This window comes from Cucurbita moschata, unplaced genomic scaffold (genome assembly GCF_002738365.1).
Source record: "Cucurbita moschata cultivar Rifu unplaced genomic scaffold, Cmos_1.0 Cmo_Scf00013, whole genome shotgun sequence".
Lineage (NCBI taxonomy): Eukaryota > Viridiplantae > Streptophyta > Magnoliopsida > Cucurbitales > Cucurbitaceae > Cucurbita > Cucurbita moschata.
In genome coordinates this window covers 1686451-1702441 of record NW_019268529.1, presented here as the reverse complement: position 1 = coordinate 1702441, position 15991 = coordinate 1686451, and the positions used below count along the sequence as shown (strand labels likewise).

Below are 15991 nucleotides of genomic sequence, written 5' to 3'. Positions count from 1 at the left end.
AAAAAAAAAAAAAAAAAAAAAAAAAAAAAAAAAAAAAAAAAAAAAAAAAAAAAAAAAAAAAAAAAAAATCTACAATAGCAACATCAAAAATTGTTATAGAGAAGGAGTGTTACACACTGCATAGAGTCCTTTAAAACCTTCTTTTCTTGCAATTAAGCGCACAGCATCTGGAGCTGATGCAAATTGTCCAGTTTGCATCCGTTGTTTAACAACCTAAGTTACATCAATTGGTCATTAAATAAGCATTGGAAAATATGTGCGTGTGTGTGTGTGCGCGTGCACACATTTATTTACCTCTGTTGGAACACGAATCAGAGAAGCAGCAATACCTCCTATTGCACCAGCCAACTGCAATATGCAGCAACCAAATATAAACTATTTAGCCAACTATAAGCCTTATAATTATACACCGAAGCAGAGTATGAAATATGTATGATCCTCAATTTCAGTGGTGATGTAATCCTAACATGACTGTTCAAACAAACTCTCAAAAGAAAAAGGAAAAAAAAAAGACTATACAGACTTTTACTCAATCTGTCGTGTTGCATGGTCCAATAAATCATGTTCTACAAATTTAAGGTTTTTCTTTTCTTTTTTCTTTTTTTTTTTGACAAGAAAATTATATGGAATTGTTTAGCACTTACAAAATGAGCGACTGCACTAAGGTTTTCAGGAAAAGTCCTTAGCAATTTCTGCTTGGTAGGTTCATACACGCCAACAAATAAAGCAGAAGCCCTGCACATAAAGAATAATTATTAAATAACCAAGAACCACGCACCAAGAATTAAAAATACTAGAAAAATTAACCACGCACCAAGAATTAAAAATACTAGAAAAATTATGTAGGGTAAACTCATTCTAATGTATGCAGGAAGAATATATATATACGCGCGCGCACACACACATATATGCATCCGTTTCCAATATTATCCTGAAAATCTTTTCTGAAAGCACTTAGTGGCCAACAGTGGAGTTATGAATGGTTAGGGATCCCTTCCGGCGAGGATAACAAAAGAGAAGCAAGTAGCTCACAAAATAACAAAGCTTAAGGAACTTCCTTCTCTTTGTCTTGGCCCTAGCTGTTTTCAATCTTAACCAAGAAAAGTATCTTAAGTTAGATTTAGAGATAAAATGGTAGGAGATGGGAAGTTTGAAGCCTGAAGACTTGGTACAATAGCTGGTCCCGGATTTCGGAAGACCATAATGGTATGACCCACTGAGTCCTGATATGCGCAGTACACTTATTGGACTTTAAATTTGGATCGCAAAAAATGATATGTGATGATGAAAATCTAAAGTCACATAAATGAAACTCGCCCAAAACATAGAGGAATTATCATTTTGCTTCCTGAATCAATAACATAAAATGGAAGTTATAACAATGGAGTGAACCATAATAATAAATTTGTTGCTAAAAATCTTAGAAGTTACTTGGAATTAATACCCTTTAGAAGGTACTTACGGCAACACACCAGCAATGTTTCCACCCAAACCAGCATAAAGCCCCTTCAATACTATCTGTCCTCCTCCACGCACAGCCTGTATGAACTTCCAGTGGAAAAAGTTAGCAGCCATTCTAAATATAATTCCTTTAGACCTAAATCTACATCCCCTAAGCAATCAATATCCTAAACTCAGCCATACCTTCATCATCTCAAAATAGAGGATGAAATAATAATAAATGGGCAAATGAACCATAAAGGAAAAATGAAAGCAAACTAACAGTTCGATGCCTTTCAAAGAGGTTCAAATTTACTGTGCCATAGGGAATTGATTCAGCACCAGCAACTATTTATTAATCGTTTTAGCAGAAATCCTTGTATTAAGTAGCTATGTAATATGATTTTATAATCCCTAGTATACAGCCACTGAGACACTGCATATCAATTAGGTAAGGTTGCATGCCTGTAGCCGTGTCTTTATTGTATCAATGGGGTATAAAGCAGTCTCAACAACCACACCCGCTGTACCTCCTGCTATGACACCCTCTGCAAAATTCACAAATTTCTTTGAAATGTCTTGTGTGAAAGAAATAAACAAATGGTAGATGAAAGATGAAAATGTTAAGTAAGAAAACAAAACATCAGCTGTAATGTGCTCTGGATTAGCCTATATGCTATCCTAACGTGTTACCCTTACCATCAAGCATCAAATGGGATTAATAAATATTCATATTCCATGAGTTTTATATAGCACAATGAAGCAACCAAATGGGATTTTGTTAGAATCTCAATCAACACTTTCATATGACTCCAAGCCAATTCAACATAACTTCTTCACGTTGTTTCTTACTTCAAATTTTATAAAATCACATGCTTCAAGATGAGAATATTAATTTTTCAACAAATCATCAAATTAATAAATTCAAAATTTCAGAGCATCCTACAGGACAGTAACAAAAGAGTAAAAGGAAGTGATTGTAGATCATGCTGAACCTACAATCAAATTTATCACTCAAATTCCCTTCAGAAAGAGAAGTTTCCGCTTACCAAATACGGTACGCAGAAAATCAAATGGCTTTTCTTCCTTCATGCTGACAGATGCAAAGACTTTTCTTGAATCAACTGGAGGTAATTTCAATTGCCTATCAGATGCATCTGGAAAGTACACATATACACAGTTCAAAAATTCAACATATCTTACAGCAGAAAATAATCACTGCAGTGGTGTAAAAGTGAGTCGAAGGCATAACACGAGAAAGTTGTATGCATTGTTTAATTTCTGATAAGAACCTATCACTAAAATAATAAGAATTAAAAACTCTAATATCACTTTAGAAAGAACAACATTAGTCTGAATAATAATAAGCTAGAATCCAAAGAGTGACTGCATTAAATGAACCATGTAGCAATCTAAAATTAAAGAAAAATCATCCAAATACATTGAAGAACACATAAACTATATATTATAAAATTGAAATTTGAAGATACTAATGAAGAGCCCTCAAGTCCACTGAACGGGATTATAGGGTTTGGTCAGGACACCAACAGATTATCGAGATCCAAACCAACGTTACAAGTTCGTACATTCCAAAAATTTTAACTAACGCAATGATCCAATTCAACCACACCTTACCATTGGATTGAACTGGGTCTCTTGTCTTGTTTTATTTAAAAAATAATGAATCAACAGAGTAAGCATTATAGTCATTTACGAAGTTAGCTAAGTGAGAAGCGAAAAAACTATAGTCACTCCAATATTAAACATTATAGTGACTTAAGAAGCGGAAAAAACAAAGGAAAACGAACACACTCTTCCATTCATTGTTTAAACGAAAAAGTAAATCAGCCAGAAAAATGTAAACTTCAAAAGGAAGTAGTCAGGTAATTGCACATTAGAGGTAGCTGTTAGGACAATGAACTCATTTATCTACAATAGGATCATTTACTTCTAAACTCCACACCCAAGAAACAAAAGCCATATACTAATTGCAATATTATACTTAATTATACACCCAAAAACTTCCTATTTCTAACTGATGAGGAGCAACGTTTGCACCCCTAACATTTGCAAACTCAGAAGCCTTACATTTATATATGAACCCATAAATTTTAAAAATCAAGCAAATTAAGGTAGCAAAAACTACGTTAACATATATGCCAGTGTTCAACCATAAACTGAGACCAAATTCCAACATTAGCCCAACATGAAATCAATTCTTCTGAACAGAACAAAGGCATACACAAGTTAAAGAACCGATAACGAAATTGCAGCACAGAAGTTCGAGTGCGAAACGGGAAGATGTAATTGAAAAGAAGTGAAGCAAAATGCCAAAAACAGCGAGGAAAATTGGAAGTTGAAGAAGCGCGAGAATCCAACAGTGAATGAACTTCATCAAAATTGATTTACATTCACAAATTAGATGTTGGAAAGAAGAGAAATAACCTGAAGATGGTAGGGAGGTGGTTTTCGCGTTCATGGCTGCTGTAATGGCCTTGCTGTGTGCTGCAAAATGTAGTGTAAAAGTAATCCGACCCCTATCCTAACGATTGTATATATTTTACTTTTTTTTTTTTTTTCAAATTATATGACAATTTATTAAATTATCCAACGTGCAGCTGTGGAGGCTGTTCTTGCACAAATCCAATTTCTCTAGTTTTTTTTTTTTCTTTTATCGTCTTATAAAAGAACGTAAATTAGGTCAAAGGTTTTATTTATCGACAAGAAGACAACCTTAATACTTTTGTTAGAGTAAAAATTCATGTTCATTGATATAATAATTATGAGCAAGTCAATTATCACAACTCAATTTTCTATCTTGAATCACAATTAAGTATACATAATTGAAAACATAAAAGATTAAGTAAAAATGATGGTTGAGTTTTTTTTTTTTTTTTTCATCTAAAACAAAACATAAATTTATTTTGTTTAAAGTTTGAATATAGTAAAACAAAACAACTTAAAATTTTAAACATCCATAATCCAACAATTCCTTGCTACCCGAAAAACATGAGAGAGCTTCAATGATTATAAAGACTCTGTAAATAACCTACTTGTACGCTCTTAATCGTGTCCTTAGAATGTGCTAGAGATCTCTACTCCCATTTGAACGAGAATGCGAGAATGAGGGCAACCGAGAAGATTTGATCTCTCTTTCCCTTTAATCTCCTTTCTTTTGTTAATACTTATTCGAGAAAGAGACCTTGAAACTCTTGGAATATTGAAGTATCCATTACAAACCAGTTTATGAACTAGAAACCTTATGAGTTTGAGGCCTTACACAACCTCAATTTTCTAACATCAACACATTTTGTCAATATGTTTTCTGGATTTCGTTGCATCCTTTACCTTCTCCAAATACATTACCATCTTCTACGAACCTGTCAGTGAAGTGGTATCGTCTTTTGATTTGTTTTGTCTTTGATAGATCGGGTTCTTTGCCAACTATATGAAATTCTGACTATCTGCATGAAGAATCTTCTCGCGCTACTTCTTGTCTAATTCTTTTAGATAGTTTGTCATCTATATCATCTTCTTTCCCGCTTCAGCTATTGGCACGTACTCAGCCTCAGTAGATGAAGGAGAAACACAATTCTAAATCCTACACATCCAACTCGAATTTGCGAATACTTTTGCTGAGAACTACATCTCGAATTTCAGCAAACTTCAGTTTCTCAAGTCCTCAGGAACTACTGATCACGGCAACAACAGTAACCCACGACCCGAGTAAAGATGACATCAAAATCAAAAGTATGAAAGTTATGAGGTGATTTAAAAGTATTGAATCACAGTTTGGATGAGACATTACGATCATGGTTAAAGTTTTATAGATATTTATGGAGATGGATTACCGTTTGAGATTTTTAAGATGTCCAAAGTAAAACTAGAGCCGCTATTTTATGCATGACATAATCTTTTTATGCTGAAATGTTCAAAAAATAATTTTATAAATACGATGTCATGGACTTGTATGTTTACGTAAGAATCTTATAATAAAACAATGAAAAATGTTCCATGCAAAATAAAGTAAAGCCAAAGAAAATATTTAAAATGATGCCTTAAACTAACGTAAGATCAACAAAGTAAAAATGCAATTATCCTAATACAAGTTCCAAGGTCTTTATCGTATCACCACCGTCAATTGTAGAGAGGTGTCTTGCTTTTACCTTAAATATAAAAGAGCACAAGACTTGAGTATTTTAAGAAGTACTCATAAGCGACCCTACTATTAGGGTCAAGGAAACCAAACAAATGTAACATGAATGGGACTTATCATTTAAAGTCGTATTCTCTTAGGCGGCTTTTCAGTCCGGGACACCAGATGTGTATTTACTACTCTACACACGACCCAAATTTGTGAATATGGACCACCAGGCAGTTCACACACCCCAAGCCTCTTTCTAGTCGGGCTAGCGTCTCTAGTGTTGTTGGCGGACACCCATGAAAAATAGTGACTGTCATAGCATCATGCTAAACATGATGACCATTTTTCTTTTCATAACGTACACATCCATACTGATCATAAGGAGAAATATCTCGATGTGCGTGAACATACGTATGCGACCCACGACCTACAAACGCATGCGACCCGTGTGCGGCTCCACCACTCCTGTAGCTGAAAAACGACAGAAACAGCTTGGGTTGGTATGTTTGATAGTCCTACATTTTTTTACCCTTCCCGAGCTTATTTTGAAATTTTTAAAAGGATTTAATGTCAATATAATTCTCGATTACTCATTTTAAGTTAAATTAAGATAGGAATTGAAATTATTGAAGGAATTAGGTGAATATTACTAATATGGCTCCCCATAGGTTGAAAACAAACTTCGAGGGACAAAGTCAAACCAAATTAAAAATTAAGATAGAACCTTGGTTCTACTATTGGTTTGGTTGGAAGAATTGTCTTATATGATGACACATGCTCAATAACCCTACACGTATCATATGTGTGATATGTTGGATGATATGATATGTTTAGTTATATGATATGTAAGATATGTCAAGTAACATTATGGTATAAATGACATGTCATATTATGCTACGATGAATTATGATATGCTATGAAATGTCATATGTGTCATGATTATGTTAGGTGATATTATGTTATGACATACTATGATATGTTTTAAGATAAGAAGATTTACATGCACAACCCCTACGATATGATTTGAAGGTTATGCTATGAATGAGATAATTTTGTAAGATTTTATGTACGCATATTATCGAGTATAGTATATGAGAAAAGAATGGGGGTTGTCTTACATGATTTAATTACAATGGAAAATGTTGGGACCTTATGTATAAATATATGTTCACATGCATTGGGATACTTCCATTTTATAATGAGTATGGACGCGTACACTATGAAATGGAAATGATCATCATATTCATGATGCTATGACAATCATTATTTCGTCTGGGTGTCCGATAACAGTACCATAGACACTAGCCCGACTAGAAGGCTCAGGGGGTGTGCAAGCCTGCATGGTAGGCCCATGCTCGCACGTGTGGGGGGTGTGTAAAGAAGTAAATACACATCCAATTTGTCTGGACTAGAAAGCTGCCTAAGAGAAAGATAGTTTTAAATGATAGCTCCCATTCATTTTGCATGTGTTTACATTTCCTGACCTCAATAGTAGGGTCGCTTACTTAGTATTTCAATACTCAAGCCATGTACTATACTTATACTCCAGGTAAAGAAAAGGCACCCCTATACGGTTGACGGTGGCGTCGCGTTGAAAATCATGAAACTTGTGTTAAAGTGGTTGTATTTTATTTCCGTAGATCTTTAAGTTAGGTTAGGGTATTGTTTGTAATTTTCTCTTTAATTTATTTATGTTTCATACCGAATATTTCGTTGTTTTGTATTTAAAACTTTTAATACAAATGTACAAGTCCATGACATTATTCTGTGAATGATTTTAAATGAATATTTCCATATAGAAATGTCACGTCATGCATGTGGTAGAGGTTCTATTTAAGTAGTCGACTGTTTTCAATGTGTGTGTGAATCAATAAGAAAAATAGAAGGGATGCGGCAAAAACTTAAATGAAGATGTAAAGAAAATATTATTAAAAAATATTTCAACTCATGTTCAAGTTCTATTGTTATAAATTCTCGGTGATCATAATCTAGAGTTACAATGTTTGTGGTTAATTATGGTCATGTGACTAATTATGGTTATAAAATATAGTCACAACTCTTGAAATCTCTTGGAATGTCTTGCGGAGGGTTTTTATTTTGAGGCTACATAAGATCATGAAATCTCTTGGAATGTTTTGCAGAGGGTTTTTATTTTGAGGCTATATAAGATCATGTATGTTATCTCTACCGAACAGACTTGGAAAATATAATAATATAAAATCATGTATATTATCTCTGTAAAACAAACTTGGAAAATGTAGTAAAAATAGCATTTGCGTTTTCTTTAGCCAATGACTAAATTGCTTTGCAATTCTATGGAGTTAGGTTGCATGTAGAATCATTCAACCTCGACATGATTAATCTTATTTGTGGAGTAATTCGAATCTCAAACAAAGTGCTCATTGCCTTGAGATATTTGATCACCAACGTAATCTGAATTTTACTTTCCAAGTGATTTTTTATCATTAAGGCTAAATGTAGATTGCATGTTTAGAATCATTCAAGCTCAAGCTAGGCATGATCGTTCTTGCTTGTGGAATGATTTGAATTTCAAACAAGTGTTCTTGCCTTGAAATATTCGATCTAATCCGAATCTTACTCCTCTTATCGTGATTTCTTATCAAGTTTGGCTCCTTCAAACGAGCCTCGTTAATATCCTTTATCTTGTTTTTATTGGTGCTTAAATTCTATTTTGGGGCCGAATCTATTTCTATTTCTTATTCAGATGGTATCTCACTTTTTTTACAAAAATAAAACCTACCGGATGAATGAATAACTAGGGGTCTAATACCAATCTAAACCACTTGATCAAAAGAAAAAAAAAACAAAAATCAATCAATCAATCAGAACAACTAGGGACTAATACCAGTCTTGGGGTCCAACGCCAATCTAGTCCTTCAGGAGGAATGGAAACGAAGTATCATCTCAATTTAGTTCTCTTCATTTTCTGGGTAACCTTTGAGGGCAATAATTCTGCCTCCCTTCAATTCCTAGAAAAAAAAATCTAAATAAGTTAGTATTTAACATCCAACATACAAAATATATATATATAACTACACTAGATGTAAAGTCATTTGTGCACATACCTTTGTGCAATAGACTACACCTTCTCCAGGCTTGGGATGAAAGCGTGCCACATTGATCACCGCTGTATGACTACTGATGCTTCTTATAAGCTTCATATCTGAAATCCTGTAAATCTGAGCTTGGAAGCATCATCATGTTAGATAATGAAAATGCCTTTATTTCGAGAATTTTATAGTTATGTATTCATTTTTATGTCTCAATTCAAGGATTTAAATGAAATTGGAACCATAAACAAGCCGACTCTGCTGGAAAACCCAACTTGGATTACTATTCAAGTTTTACTTGTAGCTTATGCTAATATGCAATTGATTTTAGGAATCCAATTTTGATCCACTTGGTTGAACTAGGATATAATTAAGGATATGATATGGATAGAATCAATAAATTATATGAACGATGAGCTAGCAGCAAAATATGATTTGACTTAATTATATCCCAAACAAGCTACGAGAACTTGTTACTATGTAAGGACAGTTAAGAGTTCGCCAAATAACTTGTACCTTGTCTTTATTAGAAAGGGTTTGCATGCTAGCTTTAGCAATTGGCAAGTTATAGGGAATACTCTACCATGATTGCACGATGTGATGGTTATTGAAAGGTTGTTAATTAATCTTCCTAGTGAATTTTACTTGATTGACAAATATCTAATTCAAAGTCTATGATTATGAGTTGGTACGTGACAAAGTAGTGTTCTAATGTGCCCTTGAGATATTGTGTGGAGATGATTAGGAGATCTCCAACTATCCTTTAATCATGAACTTGTAGTGGTTTCCCGACACGAGAATCGCTTCCTCCATAATGATAATAGTATTATGGAGCCTATAGCACCAACTAATTCCTAATAATGAATCTCTCTAGGTTGATAGTGTCCATAACCTATGATGAACTTTTCTTAACACGAAGTCATCCATCTACAATTGTTTGTCCACTCCTAGTTCCCAACTTGATTCAATTTATCTTTGCAATTTCTGAGAAAGTAAAACAGCTAATTTGAAGGCTTTTATCCTCCCTTTATCTCGTTGTTAGAGAATGTCCAAGCATTTTTGCTTCGGTCTCCATCATGAAATTGTAGGTCACTCCAGTGATAGTGTTCTTGGTCTATTTGTGGTTAACCTAGGCCTCGACATACATAAGACCTCGTTCCACTAACTCTTCTCTCTCTCCCACTTTCTTTTGGAGAGAAGATAAATAATTTAGGGTTCCCTTGCGAGGTTTCCATGCTTTCAACTAGCAATGTTTCAACTTTTGTTATCTCATATTCAGCATTTGCATTCGTTCGAAATTTGTCTTAGAATGCTCGGAGGATCACACCCTTTGTGGGCATTCAGATTCTTGATGGACACGTTTACCTATGAAGCAGGATGAAGACCCCTGACGATAATTGTTCTAGTTGGTAGTCTCCACCATAGTTTTCTACCTCTATGGGAGGATTCACATGCCCTCCCTCCAATTTCAAATCTGTCACATTCTCCATTTTTGGTGAGTTACGTCGATAATTTCTATTACCTCAACCTACGAAACTTTAACTCCACTGGACATCTTCGAGATTGATTATTGTTAAGATCAAACAACCGTTGCACCGTCACATAGGCCATAAAAAGGCCCTAACTTGTTGTTCATATAGTTTTGACTTTGTCCACATTTTCAGACCTTCAACGAAACAAAAAATCTTTGTCTTTCTCAAACCTACCACGAATATCTAACAATACCTCAACATTCTCTAAGAAGAACGGTGAGTAGTGTTCTAACATCGACTACTTTCAATATCCATGTATCTAGACATCCATCACAACTTTGCATCGTTAATAGCTGCATTGTTACCATTACGAATTTTACTTATAAGGGTGTACATTTAACTCGAGAATCCGACCCAACCCAACCCAAATTATAAGGATTGGGTTCGGTTAAATAGCATTTTAGGTTGAGAACTTAAATCCAATTCGAGTTGGGGTACAAGTTCATGGACAAAGGATCGGGCCAACCCAGTTGAGATTGAGACCGGACCAAGCCCAACTCTACCACCTAACATTACACTGTACTTAGTTCCTCTGCCACCCAGGGTTGCATCATATCCTCTACCACCTAGCCCATCAGAGTCACATCATCATTCTTCATTGTCGTTCATCTTCTTTGTTCGCCTTTTGATCGTCCTAACTCCGTTTCTTGTAAGTTCTTCTTCGTTCGTCTTCCTCGTCCGTCCTTTTTTGTTCGTCTTCTAATCGTCAAGCAGCTTCGTTGTTTGTCCAGCTCCTTCGTTTCTTCTTAGTTCTTAATTCTTATTTTTCGTTCGTTTTTGTTCGTTCGTCCAGTTGCTTCTCTTCTCTTCGTTCTCAACTTTTTCTTTCGTTCTTCGTTACTTTACGCTTTACGGCTCATCTCACCGAAACTCGTGAAGAAGCTGAGTTCTTCGCTACTCACTTTCGTTCTTTCTTCATTTGGATTTTTGTCTCTAGTACACGATTTCATCGTTTGTTCTTAACCGAGTGAATTTTTTTTTAACAACCTACCAACCCAACCCAAAAATAGAGGATTGGGTTTTGAAACAAGTTCAAATTGGATTACCAATCCAACCAACCTGAAACTTTAGGTTAGTCCAAAAAAATCCTCAAACCACCCCAAGTTTGCTCTCTACAACTTTTATGGAGAAATGGGTGGATATAGAGAAGGTTTTGTGGAAATTGAGCGGTGATTCTCTTTAAAGACATCCACATTAGAAAGAAGTTGTTAGATTTGGTGAGAGAGGCTTGCTTGAGTGAAGTCGTCCAAACTAAAAAGAAGTTGTTAGATTTGTGAGAGGTTTGCTTCGTGACTGCGCCAAGAGACGAGATGTTTGGTTTTTGAGGGTGTAAGAACAATTATTTTACAAGAGACGAAGTGGAAGAAGTATTGTTGGTCCTATATAGAAGCTTATATGGAAGTAGAAGTGTGGAGTGGGTGGCCCTGGTGTCTATGGGAGCTTCGGGGGTTGCTCTTATGCTTTAAAATAGAACCTCTTCAAAGCCCTCAAGGTAGCTAGATAGGTCAGTGGCCTTCCACTTGGATGGTTTATGCTCCTTCTATGTTATGGTCTGGGGCTTAGTTATACACCCTAGAGTAGGAGTGTACAGGGTTAGGGTATGCATAAACTTTGTAGGGCTATAGTACAGACGGTAAGCCATGACATTGACTAATATTAGAGTCAGAATATGAGCACATAGCTTAAAAGATCGTAAGGATTAAAAAGTTTGAGTTTGAATGGAGATATTGAATTTGGAATTTGAAGTCTACACACTTTTCCATCCTTATCAATCCTTATCAAGGATAAGATTGCTTCTAGAGGGCTTAGGCAAAGGGGCTCTCTATCGCCTTCTTTTATGTGTTGTGGATGTTTTGAACATGCTAGTGTTTCTTGAAGTGAAGGTGGGGCAAGAGTTGGTTCGCGTCTCACATTTTCCATTTTCTTTAGTTCAGGCCGGCAGAGAAATTCCTTTGGTATTTTGACATTTTTAAAGTAATTTATTTAAAGATCATCTTTATAAGTTATCTGAGTTACTACTCTCAAAACTTTCATTTAATAAATATTTATTTGAAGCTATACTATTTAAATGTACAATTAATTACCTCCAATATAGTATATGGACAAGGCCACCCAATTCCTTTGAGAGAATAATGCCTTCTGCCGTACCCGACCACTATGTATTTTGAAGTTGGAGAGAACTGTAATCATTTCTTGCATTTATTATTCAATGAGAAAATCAATGCAAAAATCTATGAAGTTATATATTCAACAAACCTGAATTGCATTCACCGCATAACCAGCTTTGATCCCTTTTGTTTTAAGAACTCTACCAAAACTATTTATTGCACAAGCAAGCAAACAAACAAACAATATCATAGTAAAAATATAAGATTCAGCGCTTAAAAAAAGTAAATGCCTCATCAATAGAATGTATAAATGTATTATTACCTGCAATCTGCTATAGAATACACCCTTATATCATATACGAGCGTACAAAGTGTAGAATCATCAAGCTGCTCGTAAAATAATTTGAAGATCTTCTCGTCGGCTTTCTGCCGATTAACAACACAAGCAACTAGGAATTTGCCGCATGGGGAGATGTCTGCACTCCTTTCACTACATATCAAAAGTCCACAACACACTTTAATCTAAAATAACTAAATAAAAAGAAACACACAAACGGTGTAAAAATACCAGTTCAGAACGACGTTTGGTATGCATAAACGTTCGTTTTCAAGCACATTGTCAGCTTTGGCATCATATTGCCAAATCTTCAGTCCCACAACACGGAGGCATTCCACCACAGTTTGTTCCTCCATAATCAAGCTCTCGCTTGCGGGTGGATTGAAGGTAATAAGAGGGTTCATCTCAATAGTTAATGGACAAAAATTAGTAACTTTTCGACGAATCCGGAATGTTGATGCAGCCTCAGCACTTTCATCCACAACGATTGAAAAATCTAAAAAACAAATGTAGGCTAATAAGAAACCACCATTGTATATTAGTGGTACTTGGTAATGAAATTCTTGTTGTCACCTGGTGCAGTAGATGTAGTGGTCAAAAGTATATCATTTGACCCTTCTGGATGATAAGATCTAAACGTAATTAGCACGCTACGTTTGAGGTTTTTACAATTATTCACCTGCATGCATATTTTTATATCAAGTTATACAATATACTAAAAAGGTGACACTGCATTTTAAATTCAAATGATTTACCTCGGCAGTCAATATGTATGGCGCACCCAACGGGTGGAATTGGACTTTTTTAATTGTTCCAGATGCAATTAGTATAGCATGAGAATGATTATCCTGGTTATATCTCCAAATATGTAACTGCGATTATTGAACCACGATTAAACTAAAATTATTTAGATATATAAAACTAAAATTATGAATGTGTGAAGGTAAAAACTTCACCTCCTTATCTATTGTAAAAGCAAGAATTTCTTCTTCAGCATGTAAAGAGATGGATCTATCAATCAGTGTAGGTTCTACACAACGATATTTCATTAAATGATATTTATAGGTAAATACAAGCTATTTAAAAAGTATGTACAGAAATAATTAGATGTTGAAGTTTGTTACAGATGATGCAGTTATCTAACTTAAGTTCACAGTGCAGGGAAGTGTTAGCCGTTATCTTTTTTATTGAATTGAGATCCATTTCTGCAGACCGTTGTTTATAACTTCTCTAAAGTTGAAATAATAAAAAGAAAAAGGAATAAGGTGCTAAAAGTGAATACTAGATGTGATATAATGGTATTCATGTCCCGCATTTTCAATAACAGCTACTTCACCCGTCATAAATATTAGGGCCAGATGAGTTGAAATTGATGCATTTTGATGCCACTGAAGCTGAGAAGTTATATCATGAAGAAGAAGAAGAAGAAAAAAAAAGGCAAAATGTCAATTTCGCACAAATGATGCTAGAAATAATGCTGAATAATTCTTGTTATTGCTTATTCAAGTCTTTAGTCCAGTTTGTTATGTTTGGGTCTAGAGTTTATGTTTTTTCTGTACTTAGAGGCTGTTTGAATGCCCAATAAATGAAGTCCTATTCCTTCCCAAAAGGGACAAACTTGAGGATAATAGCATCAAATGTTTTGGTTGTAGCACGGTTTTATAATCCTGACGAATAAACTTATTATTAGTCGTGATTATTATTAATAATCGTTCGAAATAAAATAGAAGCAATTAAAAAATAAAGCTTACGGCCTGAACGAACTTCCAATTTGATTCATCAAATTTAATAATTGATCTCACTGGAAGCTGGCATGAAGTTATCCATTCGAATACTTTTGGATGATCTTCCAAAATAGCACTGCAAGTATATTCAAAATAGAATCATTATATCGATCGACCAATCATAAACTATTTTACAGTAAAGAAAATGTTACCTTCTGCAGTAAAATAGATCACCACCCTGAAAAAATTCTATTATACCCTGTGGTATAGTAGTGGAATGAAAAATTGGAACAGTTGAGCAGTGCTTCAATGTATATTCTTCCACACTAAAATATCCATCGTAATACATGGTTAGTATTAGAAAGTGCAGGTTATCATTATTTAAAGAGAAAAAATTATGGAACACAGCGTTGTGTAAAGTTACCAGGAATGAAGTCTACGTTGAGACTCGAGTATCTTTTTTGTGTTTGTGGAAATCTCCCTACTCGCTAAGATTCCCACAATGTTCTTCATCTATAAAGAAATGCAATTCAGTAAGGAAAAAACAAAATTAACTAATATCATCACAAGATTCCAGAAAATTAAAGAAGCTACATCAGCCTTAGTTTTGTGAAAATGCAATTCGTTTATAGCATTCAGAACCAACCTGTGAGGAAGAGGAGCGTCCTTTCTTTTATTCTTCTTTTATGACGAAATGCTTCCTAGTTTCTGAAACGTTCATTAGGAGTAGCTTAGCATGAAAAACGAACACAAATAATTCAGAGTCTGAATTATTATGGTAAAATAGTCCGTTAGGGCTAACAATCTCATCAAATTCATGAGTCTACTCGCTCTATTCTCATTCAATTCATATGTAAGATTGCGTTTCCATTTAATTAACGAAACAAAACAAAAAAGTCCTAAAATGCAGGGGTTCGAAGATAAAGAAAAATTTCCTCTGTTTCTTGGAATTAGTACGGTTAATCACATACTTGAGAGAAATTATCCGCAAGAAATCATAGCAGTATTAAATAAGAATCAGATAGGGTAGGAGCAGTGAAGGTGAGTTTGGCACATGAAAAGGCATCGGAAATGAGAATCATGAAGCAAAGATCATCGTCGACACAACTATCAGAATCAAAATCAAAATGAAATTGAAAAAAGAAGAAGAAAAGAACGTGATAAGAAGAACTGAAACCGAAAACTGATGAAAAACAAATAATCAAAATATAGTGAACCAAGCAACGTCAATCAATCAAACGAACACCGAATACAGATTATAGGAGAGAGGAGAAAGAAATAACTGACTCAATAAATGTTCACTTCCCAGCCCAAGAACGAAGAACAGTAGAAGGAGAGTATGAACAGGGAGCTCTCTCCCTTTTCTTTTGCACTAAATCCCTTTTACGGTGAAGAAAAGTTGACTCAAAACTCTTCAGCTACGCGCGAAAAAAAAAAAAAAGACAATCATTCCTTTGTAACGAACTTGCTGAGTTGGCAGGAGAGAGAATCTTCATGTGGGCAACCTGAGAAAGGACAATATAATAATAATAATAATAATAATAAATACTAACCTCCGTGCCTAACAAATCTCCGCTCGTCAATTTTCAATATGAAACGATCATCAACACTGTACTAGACTAATTAAGACTTTAC

General features: G+C 34.8%; 2 protein-coding genes across 3 annotated transcripts in view; both read right to left on the bottom strand.

The window, feature by feature from the left end:
• The window catches only part of LOC111451850 (S-adenosylmethionine carrier 1, chloroplastic/mitochondrial), a 7592-nt gene extending 3616 nt beyond the window's left edge, over positions 1–3976 (bottom strand). The window contains exons 1-7 of the mRNA XM_023092437.1: positions 3886–3976; positions 2490–2597; positions 1906–1988; positions 1463–1539; positions 645–735; positions 295–348; positions 118–213 (exon numbers count right to left, since the gene is read on the bottom strand). Of these exons, the coding sequence (XP_022948205.1) occupies positions 118–213; positions 295–348; positions 645–735; positions 1463–1539; positions 1906–1988; positions 2490–2597; positions 3886–3919 (543 nt within the window). The 5' untranslated portion in view covers positions 3920–3976. The remainder of the gene's footprint in view (positions 1–117; positions 214–294; positions 349–644; positions 736–1462; positions 1540–1905; positions 1989–2489; positions 2598–3885) is intronic.
• Positions 3977–8321: 4345 nt separating this feature from the next.
• Positions 8322–15517, bottom strand: LOC111451512. 2 transcript variants are annotated; one of them, XM_023091971.1, is made up of 15 exons: positions 15328–15517; positions 15003–15086; positions 14781–14869; positions 14569–14682; positions 14384–14492; positions 13915–14026; positions 13589–13662; positions 13388–13504; positions 13206–13311; positions 12864–13128; positions 12618–12785; positions 12444–12504; positions 12272–12367; positions 8671–8784; positions 8322–8574 (listed from the first exon to the last, which is right to left on the bottom strand). In XM_023091971.1, exons 3-15 carry the CDS (start codon positions 14867–14869, stop codon positions 8515–8517), a joined length of 1485 nt encoding a protein of 494 aa, XP_022947739.1. In that variant the 5' UTR covers positions 15003–15086; positions 15328–15517; the 3' UTR covers positions 8322–8514. The 2 variants fall into 2 exon arrangements, with proteins under 2 accessions (XP_022947739.1, XP_022947738.1); XM_023091970.1 differs by having other exon boundaries at positions 15003–15064.
• Positions 15518–15991: the final 474 nt, after the last annotated feature.